Here is a 12,982-nt window from a genome sequence, read left to right as displayed (position 1 = left end):
ATAGCAAACCCAGTTTGGATTTTCTCTGGATCTGGCGAAGCCGCATCTTCCAGATGGCAGGCTAGCTTCTCAGATACAGGGGGAACGCAAAATGAAAATCATCGGAGGTTTTTAATGAAAAGAAACAATTCACTTTTTGTAGCCATGGCAGATGTGGCCTCATTATCTGGGCCTTTTCTGGTGCCAGCATTGGGTGTGGGGAGGGTGGCCGCTGGGACACCGGCTGTGGGGCGCAGTGGTGGCGGAGTATTTACTCCGGCTGCCAGGACCCCTCAAGTCCCAGCAATGCCAGCAAGCTGCACGCTGCTGCCCTTGACCCCGGCGGCCTCTGTGCTAAGTCTGCCGGCCAGGATCCTGTGCCCCGGCTACATCCGTTCCTCTACTGTGGACCTGGGTCACGTGATCGGCCAGGCCCCTGTGCAGAGTCACCCTCTGCTCTCCCTGTGGGCACCTGGCTGACCGCCAGTCTTCGCTCCCCAAAGGTGGCTGGCTCTCCCCTCCCCAGCTTCTGCTGCTCTGGCCTGGAAGTGAGTCCGACTACACCAGGAAGGAGGGCCCTTGGCAACGGCTTGACACCTGGCAAAAGTTTCTGAGACAGGGCTGCCCTGGGGGCCTGGGCTCACACACAGGGGGACCCGACGATGTCCCCATGGCGGAGTTTAGTGCGTCCCGGCCAAAGCCTGGTCACAGCCGCATGGATCCAGCGCCCGGCCCTTACTGCCTCGCCTGGCCTGAGACGGTCCCAGGGGCCAGGGCACGGTGCTCAGGCCACCTCTCCATCGCCAGCACCCCCAAAGGGGTCCCACTGCCCTCCCACTGTCCGTGCCTACAGCCCATGGCACCCCTTGACACCATAAACGTCCCCTGCGCCACCTCCACTTGTGTCTGCAGCCAGGGCCCACGGCTCAGCACCTGCTGCTCCTTCACCCCCCTCCCCGATGGCTAAGGGGCCTCTCAAGTTGAAGGAGATTGAGGAGGTACCCAGACCCCTGACCCCAGGGCCACACCTCAGTGTGGCTTTGTGGTCCCTAGGTCCCAAACCTCCCCGTCCCTGCTGCTGCTGTGGCTGCCAGGGACCCACAGATCCCTGGCCCCTCAGTCCTTCCCCGGCTCCGGCCTGCCTACCTGCAGCCCTTGGGTCTCTGCCCCATCCCTGCTCTCCGGCCACTGCCAGGCCCCGCCCTCCGCCATCTGCAAAGGCCGAGCAGGAGCAGATCTGGCTCGGGCCAGGCCCCCTCAGCTTCTCGTCACTTCCCCCGGCATCTGAGGTGCGACCCTGCTCCCTTGTCTGGGTTACCCTGTCCCTCCAGCTGCTGGTGATGGTGGGACAGAGTTGCTGGTCCTCCGGGGCCCGCCGTCCCGGGACCCCTTGCCGCTGCCCACCCCCTCATGGCCTCGTCTCCCGCTTGCCAGCCTTGATGGCTAGTCTGTTCTCAGGATGGCAGCCTAAGCCGTCTTTTGAAACAAAAGCCAGAATGCGTCGTGCCCTCCACTGGTCCAAACCCCGCGGTAGCTGTGCCTCCATCAAAGGGAAACCCTAAGTCCTGCCAGGGCTGCCTCGGCCCACTCCCTTCCTCTTTCTCCTTTGCTGTCTGCACTCTCAGCTCTGCCTCAGGGCCTTTGCACATGCTGTTCCCTCTGTCAGGAAGCTTCTTTCCCACTGAGCCTCACGCTGCCCCCTCCTTCCATTTACAGCCGCAAGCCACCCAGCTCCCCCAGCTCCCTGCACCTCTTCTGCCTCCCTCTCTCCCTAGCATCACTCACCTTCAGCCGCCCCCCACATCTCACTGTCCTCTCCTGTCGCCTTTCACTGGAACATAAGGACCCTGAGGGCAGGGCACTGTCCGTCTGGCTCACTGACGCCCCCAGCACCCAGCGTGGCATCTCTCGGCCAGCGGTCCGCCCACTCCGCTCTGAACAGCTAGCTCGAGTCTCCCCCAGGGCCGTTACACCGGAGCGCAGCTCACACAGCCGGCCCGGGTCTGCTTCCTTCTCCTCTGAGCCTTGGGACCGGCCCAGCCCCCGCTGTGAGCCGTGGCCTGCCTTCCCCTCGACCGGGAGCTCCACCAGTGGGGGTGGGGCAGGTGGCGCTCCAGACCCACGGGACCACCCCCGGCCCACGGAAAAGGGGCTGGTGCCAGACTCTGCCACGGGGCGAAGAGGTGGGGCGCGAGCGGAGCGGGCACAGGTCGCGGCTGAAAGTGAAGGTGCCTCGCTTTTATCTTGAATTTGAATGGCTTGAGCTGGCAATGGAGGTGGAGGCGGGGAGGAAGAGACGAGAAAAACAAAAGCAAAGGCTCCCGAACAACAGCGACAAGGGCCACGACAGAAACCAGGCTCAGAGAACTCAGAACTCCTCTGTCGGCTCCCGCCCCGTCCCTGCGCTGCTCCCCAAAGCCCCCGCGCGCTTGACGGCCACCTGACCCTGTACGAACCGCCACCTCCGTCCTGCAGGAGGAGGGAACCTGGCAGCTGCCCTGGCGTCTGGGCTTTGGGCTTCGAGCAAATTCTGAACATAGGCATGAGGGTGACTCGTGACCTGAAAGCCACATGAAGAGGCGTGGGGCGATGTGCCCGCACCTGAAGGGGTGGCAAGGGATGGCTCCCTTTCCCCTCCATGCAAACTCCCGAGCTGGGCCCTTCCCTGAGGGATCGAACCCCAAACCAAACTGAAGACACAGCTCCGCGTGTGGGGGCACAGCCGAGAGCGCTAGTGGCTGGTGAGTTTTGTGAAGAGTCCCTCCCACGCCGTGGGCATGCACGCGTGCCCAGGACCAGACAGACCAGACTTGGTGGCCGGTGTCCACCGGACGTCACGCTGAGGCGACCCAGGCCTGGAGGCTCCTGGGCTTTTCTGGGGCTCAGCCTTGCCTCTCATTCTGGCCACGTCCAGTGGCAGGGCCTCGAATAAGTCTCCTGAGCGGCCTGGGCCCTGGCTCCCAGCCCCAGGAGTTGGCCTGGAAGTGCCTACTGGGGAGGCCACCAGAGGGGGTCTTCCGGGGTCTGCCTGGGGCTGCAAGCGGCTGTGTGCTTTAGCAATTGCCTGGAAGGTCCAGAAATGCCAACACACTATCCCCAGAAACCCACGTGGGCAGACTTGGCTCCAAAGCAATGAATTTCCCGAAAAGCAAACTCCAGCCAACAGGGCTCCTTCCTCAGTTACAGGGGTGTGAGGGGCGCGCCTCCCCAGGCGGTGGAAGGGCGTGTCCAAGGAATCCTGGGGCCTCCCCTGGCCGGGCTTTGCCGAGTTGGACAGAAGGCTTCCGTGTTGCAAAAGTCAATGAAAGAATATGCAACTGCTGGGATCTGCTTCCGGCTCGGTTAATCAGAGCCTAACGGCCCCGAGGGAGCCCTTCTGGCCACATCTGACCACACTCGCCACCTGCCCCCGCGACAGTCAACGTCTGAACAGAGTCGCAGCGTTGGTGCAGGAGCGGGGGGCTGGGGTGTGTCTGCGTGTCCCTGCTGGCACCTGGGAGCAGACGCCTGGTGTCCTGGGCTTGCTGCTCGTTGGTAAACCTGAGTGAGCAGAGCCCCCCCGCCCCCGTCCGGCTAGCCCTTGGGGATGCTGACAGCCAGCAGGGGACTGGTGCTGAGCTTCTTGCAGCGTTAGGGTGTGAGAGTGAGCCTGGGGCAGGCATGGCGGTGGCTGCCACACCAACAGGGGATAGGACTTCACCTTCATTTCCAAAAGACTGAAGGTGCTTAGCAAAGAATGCTCTTTCCAAAGTCACTTGGGCGGGTGGCCTCAAGGCCATGCACCGCTGAGGTCCCAGGAAGTGAGCTGGTGGGCCAAGGATGAAATGGCTGGGACGGGGGCAGGGGTTGGGGGGTGGGCGCCCAGGCCAGGCGGGAGAAGAAATGGCTGGGTGAGCAGGGAGGAGGCAGCTGAAGCCATTCTGGAGCCGGGACGTCATCGCGTGCGACCAGGGGTGCGTCGGGACCCCCACATCCAGAGGCAGCAAGGTCCCGAGTGCGCATGCAGCCTGGGAAGCTGGTGGGGGTGGGGGTGGATGCGGGCGTGCGGAGCCCCAGGGGTGACTGCATCTCTAGCCGCCCCCCCCATCACCACTCTGAGGCTTCTCCCTTCCTCAGGCTCTAGGACAATCTCTGGCTACTTCTCGCCCCAGTGTTCCGGGCCGGGCCTGCGTTGGGTGAGCAATGTCACCTATGACTCTGGCGTTCAGGCTCCTTGTCCACACCCCCAACCGGGACTTCCACCTAGAGAGCCTGAGGTTCTCAGTAGAAGTGCTTTTGGGCCTTCCTGAAAGAGCCCTGCACCCTGCCTTCCTTCTGGTAGGTTCCAAGAGAGTGAGGGCCCTTCCCGTGGTTCGTCCGAGGCGGGTGCCGGGCCCGGTGATTTCTCAGGGTCTTCGGAGCACAGCCCAGGGGCTGGCTCGGAATTCCAAACCCATCTGCCGCACGGTCCTCCATCCAGCCTCTTCCTCCAGAGCGGCGTCCTTTCTGAGGTGCTGCGGCTTTTAGGCCACCCCTGGGGCGTCAGGACATCGGGACCCTCCTCAGGCAGAAGGCTCTCGGCTCTCCCAGTGGCACGAGGTGAGGAAGGGACAGCGGCTCTTCTGCTGGCCAGGAGCTGCTTAGGTCCCCAGGCGTGGCTCGCGACCGGACGGAGGGGTGGCTCCTGGTCCACTCTGCTGGGCTCCTGGCAGTGGGAAGAGGGCAGGACACGTAGCCGCAGAAGGAAGGAAGGTGCTAGAATCCGAGGAGGAGAGAAGAGAGAGAGACTGCCCCTGGGGGAAGCCTGAGGCGTCAGAGGGAGCCAAGAGGGGGGCCTCAGCAGGAGGGTGGGGGCGGCCTAGGGGTATGCAGGGGGGAGGGGCTGCCTCGCCCCCAAGTCACAGACAGGCAGATGGACAGACAGACAGAGAGGAAGCACAGAGAGAGCTGGCAAAGGAACACGTGGAGGAGGAGGAGGCCGAGGCTCGCCCGGGAGGCTGAGGGCCATTTCTGTCCTTTGCTGTGGCCGAGCCTCCTGCTGACCTCTCTGGGTGAGGAGTGGTGGCAAGGCCCCTTTGGGACAAGGCTGGAACATTCCAGCTCACCTGTGACAGCTGTCAGCCAATATGTGTGAGCTTTCAAGGGAGCTGGAGCCATGTGCGGACTGTGGTGTGGACAAGGCACGCATGCGCGCGTGTGGGTCTGAGTGTGCGTGTTCGGGTGCGCGCTCTTTCCAAAGGGGACATCAGGTGGCCCCGGCAGGGACCCGTGCAGCCCACAGCCCTTCCTTGAAGGGCAGCGTGGCCCGAAACGACAGCTTAAGCAAGAGAAGGGACGCCTCCCACTGGGGACCTCTCACCAGTTCCTAAAAAAAGAAAAGAAAAAAAAAAAAAGAAAAAGAAAAGGAAAATACGAAAGGAGAAAGGAAAAGAGGAGAACTCAAGCCAAAAGAAAGTCCCAGAGGCTGGCGCGGGAAAAAGCAGCGTTAACGAGCGGTTGTGGGAGTGATGGGTTCACGGAGGTGAGAGTTGCCGGGTCCCACTGGAAGGAAAGGAAAGAGGTCGATTGAACCAGCCTGTCCGGGGCTCTGGGCTCATCCTGGAAGGGTTACTGTTTGGCTTTCGAGAGCTCGACTTGGTTCCACGAAGTGGGAACCCTGGGCGGGGGCGCGGGGCTCACACGGTTCCTTGCATGGCCTTTCGCTGGGGGACCATGGGGTGGTGGGCTCAGCGGTCTAGTGGCTTTGCCTCTTTGTCTTTGTAAAGAGATGTGAGCAGGTGTGCAAGTTTCGACCTCTGGAGAAAACAGTCCCTGGGTTCCCTTCGAAATGTGACTGACATGGCGGGAACCGTTCGCTGGAACGGCCAGAAGGGGCTCAGTTTCTTCCAGCTTCTCTGGGGAAGGAGGACAGAGAGCAGGGACCAGATCAGGCTAAGACCTTCCAATGCCGAGGCCTGCTTGGAAAGAGCGAAGATGCTTTGGGATGCCTCTGAGGCCCGGGGCTCGGGCAAGGGCCTGCGGGGAGGTGGCCTCTGAGCAGGAGCAGCTGGCCACCCGCGAGCACACGTGGGGACACGTGACAGCCCCCTCCTGCAGCCGCGTCAGGTCTACTGCCTGCGGAAACCACCTCCAGGAGAGTTCTGGAAGCTGCCAAGGAAGGATGATGCACAGACAGACACTGGCCTCTCGTTCCAGTCCCCTTTCTGCCGCCCCCGGCATGGTGCCCGAGGCGGCCCCCCGCCCGCGCCCCCCGCCCCCGACCCCAGACAGCACCGGAAGCGGCCCAAGTTCATGAAGAACCATCGGCAAAGGCAGACAAGGTCAAGAAAGGAAAACCAATGACAGAAGGAGCGCTAAAGGCAAACCAAAAAAACCCAACAAAGAGCAGAACAGAAGGTCCAGCAGGGCCATGGATTCGGTACATTTCGAAAGAGGACATGGCTTTGCCGAGGGACCCCGCCGTCTGGGCGGGGGGGGGGGGGAACAGGGCGATAGAGAGGGCACGGCCAAGCCACGCTGAGCGGAGGATGCAAGACTGGAAAAAAGAGAAGGAAGACTCGGGAGGCCTTGTCCTCCCCCAGAGATGCCATTTATGAGAGAAAAGGGGACTCAAGACTCACTCCCAGCGGCACTGGTGGGATTGGCGGCAGAGAGAATTACGTGAGTAGGGCTAGAAAGATTGGTTACGTCATGGAGCTGGCTGAGGACCGAGGACCGCCGGCGCACAGCACCCTGAAATGAACCGCTTCTCTTGAAGGTACTCACTACCTCCATCTGTGGGAGAGAAAACGAGATAAAGTTTGGCTTGCAGTGTGGTCCCGGCGACCACGCGGGGGTGGGGCTGGGCGAGGCCAGGGGCCGGTCTGGGCACATATCGTGACAGCAAAGCCTCAGCGAGGTCGCCGCGCTCCCTGGGAGCTGACGGTGCTGCTGCTGGGGCCGGGGCCGTGACCGTGGCCCGGGCCGGCAGCCGCCGCGCGAGAGGGGGTGTGCGGAGCAATTGCGTGGCGCCCAGGAGGCCGGGCGCGCGGGGGTTAATGTCGGGCACACTGCAAACATTTTAGAAAGAGCCATTTGCACTCACGATATGTTCATTGCAAGCCACTCGTCAGTAAGTACCTGCGTCTGGCAATACTTTGTTATCCTAGGTCAGTACTTCTCAACCCTTCTTTCCGCCCCAACACACCTGAGGGATGTGATATGCTCCCATCAGAAACGAGGCTCCTGGCTCATCCGAGTGACTGGGGGCCACCACGTGGGAAGTCTCAGTGCAAGAACCGACTTTCCCCAAAGCAACTGCTGTGTCTTCAGAACCCTCCCCGCAGGGCCGCGGGCAGGACGGCCGGGAGCGCAGGGAGCCTGGGTCCAAGGACCAGTGGTGGCTGTTGCTTTGTCCCCCACCCTGATTCGGGCTTCCTAGGAGGCGACGGGGACACGGGCTCTTGGGAACCGGAGACGCAGTGTCTTTGGACTTCCCGATCCCTCTGGCTGGCACAGGGGCCTGGGGGCGATCAGATCCAGGCCTTGGGGCCCGAGGTGAATGTCCCCTCATCAGAAGGCCACCCTGCTGTGGCACCCTCTGGGCCACTTCTTAGGGGATACCCTCAGCTGCCGGTTGGGGGGGTGGGTGGGAATGCTTGGTTTAGAAGGTGTATCTGATTTCTAGAAAGCTCCATCATTGGATGATGTGCACAGCCAAACAAGGGTGCATTTCTGGAGCCCAGAGCGCATGGGCTGCCTGCTCTGGGCCCAAGGCCAAGGCCGTAACTCCCAAGCCCCCGAGTGGCTACATGGTAGCCGCCAGGTTCAGTGGTGTGTCTGACACGGGACCAGGCTCTTGCAAGAAGGCAGCGTGAGCGCTCAGACTCCCCCCATCCCAACCCTCGGACGCGCTGCAAGACAGACGTACGGGTGTGTACCCGGCCAGCACATCCCGTTCAAGAGCAGGGGACCCTTGAGCCAGGACTGAGACCCATGAGTGAGGCGGACTGGGTGCCCATGGGGGACGGGCACAGTGCCGAGCGCCCCAACACTTTGAAGCAACATGCCCCGTGCCGTGATGTTGCCGTTTCTTTGGGGCAGGCCTAGGTTGAGATGTTTCTAAGGCTATACGACAAAGGCGACAAGGGCAGGGAAAAACGCCGTTTCCTGCCCCTGATGTGGCCTCTCCTTGTGTCCAGATGGGAGGACGTATCGATCAAAACACCACAAAATTGTCCCTGCAACCCCCCCCTCCACCCTGGAGGCCCACACGCTGGGCCAGGGACAAGGCCCCGTCACTGCTGGAGCTTCTCTGCCATTTCGAACGGAATGTGAGCTAGACCTCGTGGGAAAGCTCCCTGTCTCCTGGTCTGGGAGGACCCGCTCCCAGGGGGTGTGTGAACACACACGATGGTGAAAGTTGCTCTGGCCTCCAAAATCTGGGGAGTAATTTCGTGTTTTGCAAAATTCGGGAATCTAGGGCCGGCTGTCTGGAGAACGTTTGCTTCTCTTGGCTTGGGGTCTACGTAAGCCGAAGGGCTTTATTTCTGTTTTCAAGCAGGTATTTTATAGAATCAAAGAGATGGTTCTAAAAACATGAGCTCAAGGAACCCATTGGCATTCTCGAGAGACGTGGTGGATTCGATGCAACAAGGTCAAGAGCACATGGCAGGAGGAGGAGGACAAGGCTGAGGGACAGGGGAGGGACACTCGGGTGACCTTGGGCAAGTCCCTTCTCTCTGGGCCCCGTTTCCTCGTGTGGAAAGCAGGGACCCGACCGGCCCGCTACGCCAAGACTCACGGAGGGGACCCACTCGAGCCACCAGGCGGCAGTGTCAGGCCCAAGAGCCCACGGATACACGGGTGCCTGGGGCACCACGGACCTTCCCACAGACTGGGGCAGGGCTGCGGTCTCGGCTGCTAGAAAAGCCAACAAGAGCTGGCTGGGGCCAGGACAGGGGTGGCTGGGCCTTCACAGGTGAGACTCCAGTTCTACGGGGTGCTCCGTGTTCCGATGGGCCTGAGACTGCCTCCCTGGCCGCGCTGGCCTAGGGCCTTGGGGCGCCGGGAGGGATGAGTCAGAAGCCCGGGCTCTGGGTGGTCTGCACTCTGCAGCTTTGCAAAGTGCCCTGGGGCCGTCTGCTCCTCACAGACCCCAGCCAGGGGCACAGACCGCTCGCGGCCAACCAGCTCCTGAGTGCGTGTGCCGCGGAGGCGGGAGGGGTGGACTCTGAGAAGGCCCCACAGCGCTGCCGCCGCAGGATGAGGAGGGGCCCTGGGGACATGGCGGGAGCTGGGGATGCTGGCCCCGGACTGCGGCCAGCATGGAGGCGGCCATGCGGGCGAGCAGAACAGGCGGCCGGAAAGGCAGCAGAAGGTACAGGGGGGCAGGCGTGGGGGCGACGCCAAGGAGCAGGCAGGAGGCTGAGAGCTTCAGGCCGGGGAGCTGAGGCTGGAGCCAGGGCAGGGGAGGAGGGGTGCCCAGAGGCGGGGCCCCTGGCACACGTGCAGAAGCAGCTGGCCGCCTGGCACGGACGATTCTCTTGGATGGGCCCGCGGTGATGTGACAGGCTGGTGGCCGGCGCCGGGGAGAGGCGCGGTCTCAGGAAGTTGCCTGAAACCGACCCTGCAGAAGGGCGTGCGGTGGGCTGGGTGCACAGTGGGACCCCGTGGACAAGAAGCAATGGGACTTGGTCCCGGCGGTGGGGCCGGGGGTCTAGAAGGAGCAGGGAGCTATGGGTGTCACGGCCGAAAAGCGTGCCGGGCTCCATGGTGGACCCAGGGAGCCTCCATCCGGGCAGAGGTGCGGCTGGCTGGGCCAGGAGGACGTTAGGGGTGCAGGGGGTGACTGCACGGCGGATGTGCTTTTGGGGGGCAGAGCTGTGCGGGGAGACAGGAAGGGGGTCTGGCTCGGGCAGAAGTGACGGAGCCATGGGTCAGGAGCTGGGGGGCTGGGAGGGGTGGCAAGGCCTGTGGTTTGGGTAGAGCCGAGCCCAGGTCGGCTGCTGTGGGGCATCTGGCCGGGCAGAGGCGGAGGTGGCGCGCGGGGCACGTGATCGCCTTCTGGAGGCTGTGCGGGGAGGGCCCGGTGGCGAGGGATTGGCGGGAAGAGACCCAGGCGCCCGGGACTGTGGGAATTTCAGCAAGCAAGGGCCACAGCGGGGCAGCAGGGCACACCAAGGTCTCAGCGGGAGGTGTGACAGGCAAGCAGGACAGAGAGGGCTCCGCAAGCTGCCAGGCAAGGCGCTGGGTATAGCAGCCTCTGGGCCGGCAGGACGGCCGGCCGGCCCAAGGCGGGAGCCGGGAGGGTGTCTCGCAGAGAGACAGCGGGTGTGGCACATTCTAGCAAGGAGGCCGGCCAGGAAGGGTTGGGGCAGGAAGTGACTCTCGTGAAGCCTTCGGAGGTGCCTGACATTTGGAAATTACAATGAAAGGACCGACACAGTGGCCAGTGTTCGCTTCCGAAGTGAAGTCTTGCCATAACTTCACCATATAAGCCAGTGAATGGGGAGCTCGCTCCCCCGTGACCTCAAGCACTTCCAGCCAATGAAACGAGTCCCAGCAGCCATTCAACAGCGAGTGGCCCATGCCCCCGCCTCCCCGAGACACAGCTCTGGGTCCCAGCACATGCCCCTAGTTAACAGCCGCACCCCCCCAGGGCGGTGTCCGGGAGAGGCCATCTCAGTGCCACACTGTCCTCGAGCACATCGCGCCCATTTTCTGCCCGTCGTGGGCTCGCCACCCTCTCGAGACGGGAAACCAGAGTGGCCGAGCGGCCTGGCGGCTCACCTGCGTCTGGATCCGGTTGAGGCCCCGGAACCAGAGGATCTGGCCTCTGCGGAGTTCCCGCTCAGCGTGGTCGATCTCCTCCTCGCCCTCAGCCAGCTCCTCGTCGGTCATCTCGTCCTTCCCGGGCCCGTGTCCTGCTTCCTTCAGGCACTTGAGCTGGCTGGTGGGGATGGTGGCGATGACCTGGGCCGCCGGAGGCAAGGGACAGCAGGCAAGGGTGGCTGTCAGAGGTGCGGCTGAGAAGGGACCCAGGCTGCGCACCTCCCGCGGACACAGCTCAAGGCTGGCATCTATGCCCAGCGCCCCCCGGCACTGTGCACTACCATGTTCTAAACACGCCTTCCCTGTGGGCAGACCCAGGGGCCCACGGCCGCAGGCCTGGGCCGCCTTTCCCTGGTGCCAAATCCTGCCCTTCTCTTTCCTCTGGAGGCTGCAGTTTGCGTGTTTAAGCCCAGAGAGGAGGCTGAAGGCAGTCCTCGGGGGCTGAGACTGCAGGTCTCTGGGGGCCGAGGACCATTGCCCAGTGAGGGGGCAAGGGTGACGCTGGAGCCCAGGGCCCTGCGCGTGTGCCAGTGGCTCCCATTAATGCCCAGACGAGCAGCCCATGCAACCTCCCTGCATATGAGGTAAGGGACTCGCCTTACCAGACATCTGGCCCTGGCCCAGGTCCTGGGAGGGGACCTCTGGGCCCCTGGCACGTCCCGCCTCATGAGAGGGTCTTGGTTTGCCCCAGGGCCCAGGGCCCGCCAGGCGGTCTATGCTGATGGCGGGATTTGTGGCGCGGCCTTGGGCCGCAGGGGTCAGCTTCACCTCTGGGGCACGGGGACCCAGTCACTCAGGTCAGCCACAAGAGCGCCCCAGGCCTCCGGGACCGACCCCCACGAAGGTCCCGGGACAGATGGCTCAGGGGCGCTTCCCTGGTGGCGGTATTCCATTCGTGTCGTCTCGTGCCGCTGCTGGTGGGGTACCTGGCAGCTCATGCCTGGTCTCTCCTGGACCTGCCCTAGGCAACCGTGATCTTGGACTTGCAGCCTCCAGAGAACAACATCAGACTGGGTGCCTTCTGTGTTATTCTGCTGCAGTGGCCTGAGACACAGGGCCAGTGGATCCTGGGCTCAGCTTCTAGAACTCTGGTGCCCTGAACTGGCTGTGGCGGCAGCCTCGGAGTCGGAGGGGGGACTTGCCATCCAGAAGCTCAAGGCATTTCTTCACTTCCCTTGAGACGTGCGCTTTGCCCCTCGCAGGGCTTGGCCATGTACTGCGCGGTGGCAAAGATGCGAGTGTTTCCGAGCCACCCGATTCGATTCTAAGGCACGCTTTTCACCTCCTACCGTGGAAACGGAAGTGGAGGGTGGTTTTCTCTTGCCGGGGCCTGTGACAACGCAGCCATGGCCTTTGCGTGCTCTCTGCTGATGCTGTCACCTGTGGCCTCACATCTTGGCCCTGGCCTGTCCCTGGCTCGGGCCCCACCGGGTGTTGCCACGTGCTGTCCTAGGGGCCCGGTAGGGGCCCTGGGCTGCCCACCGACCCCCAGGGCTGTCACAAAGCGGACCAACGGGGAGGGTGAGGGGCTGGCGAAGCTGCCCAGCCAGACGCCTACCTGTCCCCACACCAGCTCCCCAACGCCAACAAACAGGCACCAGAGCCACTGCTCCGTCGAAAGGGGGGAGCAGCTGAAGGGCTTTCCGCCGAACTGGACGATGACGATCTGCAGGAGAGGGTGGGCGGGAGGTGGGTCCTGCAGGCCTGCGGCTCTGCTCAGGGCGGCAGAGGGGCCGTCGGTTCACCCAGGGAGACAGGCCCCCTCGGCCAGTGACTGAGAAGCCCCCCAGACCGGCCAATCGCAGGTCATGGGTGCTGTGTGGGACAGGCGTGCGGGCTTGCTTGGCGTTAGGCGCCCCCGGCCCCGGGCGCCCCGGACCGTCCCCTTTCCATTCTTTTCCGCCCCCCAGGGTGCGGCTCAGCTCGGCCTCCAGCTCCTGTAAGCGCGATGACTGAACACGCAGGTGCCCCCCGCAGCCTCTCCCTGGAGGTGTCTTTGCCCGGGGGCGGGCTTTTCAGCTACAGACCAATCAGGCCAAAGCCCGCACCCCAACTCCCTCTGGTCCTGGGCTCTTGCGCCCCAAGCCCCGTCTCCCTACCCCCCGAGCCCTGAAATGCTCCACACTGTCCCGTTGTCAGCCTGCCTCCCGACCAACCCGGCTGCTTCCGCTGGCAGGGCAGGCCCCTCGTCCGAAAGCCACGAGAAACAAAC

General features: G+C 63.3%; 1 protein-coding gene across 50 annotated transcripts in view; it reads right to left on the bottom strand.

Annotated features, from left to right (window-relative positions):
- ATP2B3 (ATPase plasma membrane Ca2+ transporting 3) overlaps positions 1-12,982 on the bottom strand; it is a 55,952-nt gene that overhangs the window by 4,300 nt on the left and 38,670 nt on the right. For 16 of the 50 annotated variants that reach the window (XM_085006842.1, XM_085006807.1, XM_085006814.1 and 13 more), the window contains 3 exons: positions 12,329-12,436; positions 10,729-10,911; positions 6,646-6,732 (listed from right to left, as the gene is read on the bottom strand). In XM_085006842.1, the coding sequence (XP_084862968.1) occupies positions 6,646-6,732; positions 10,729-10,911; positions 12,329-12,436 (378 nt within the window). Of the gene's footprint in view, positions 1-6,350; positions 6,733-7,077; positions 7,145-10,728; positions 10,912-12,328; positions 12,437-12,982 lie in introns of those variants that run through there. The other 34 variants (XM_085006845.1, XM_085006819.1, XM_085006826.1 and 31 more) reach the window with 5 other exon arrangements.

Source organism: Sus scrofa, chromosome X (assembly GCF_054392235.1).
Source record: "Sus scrofa isolate SSC_HxYL_T2T_F1_AM1 chromosome X, Sscrofa_HxYL_maternal_Yorkshire_Landrace_v2.0, whole genome shotgun sequence".
NCBI classification, from domain to species: Eukaryota; Metazoa; Chordata; class Mammalia; order Artiodactyla; family Suidae; genus Sus; species Sus scrofa.
Note: the sequence above shows the minus strand (reverse complement) of the source record. Positions and strands in the feature narration are given on the sequence as shown.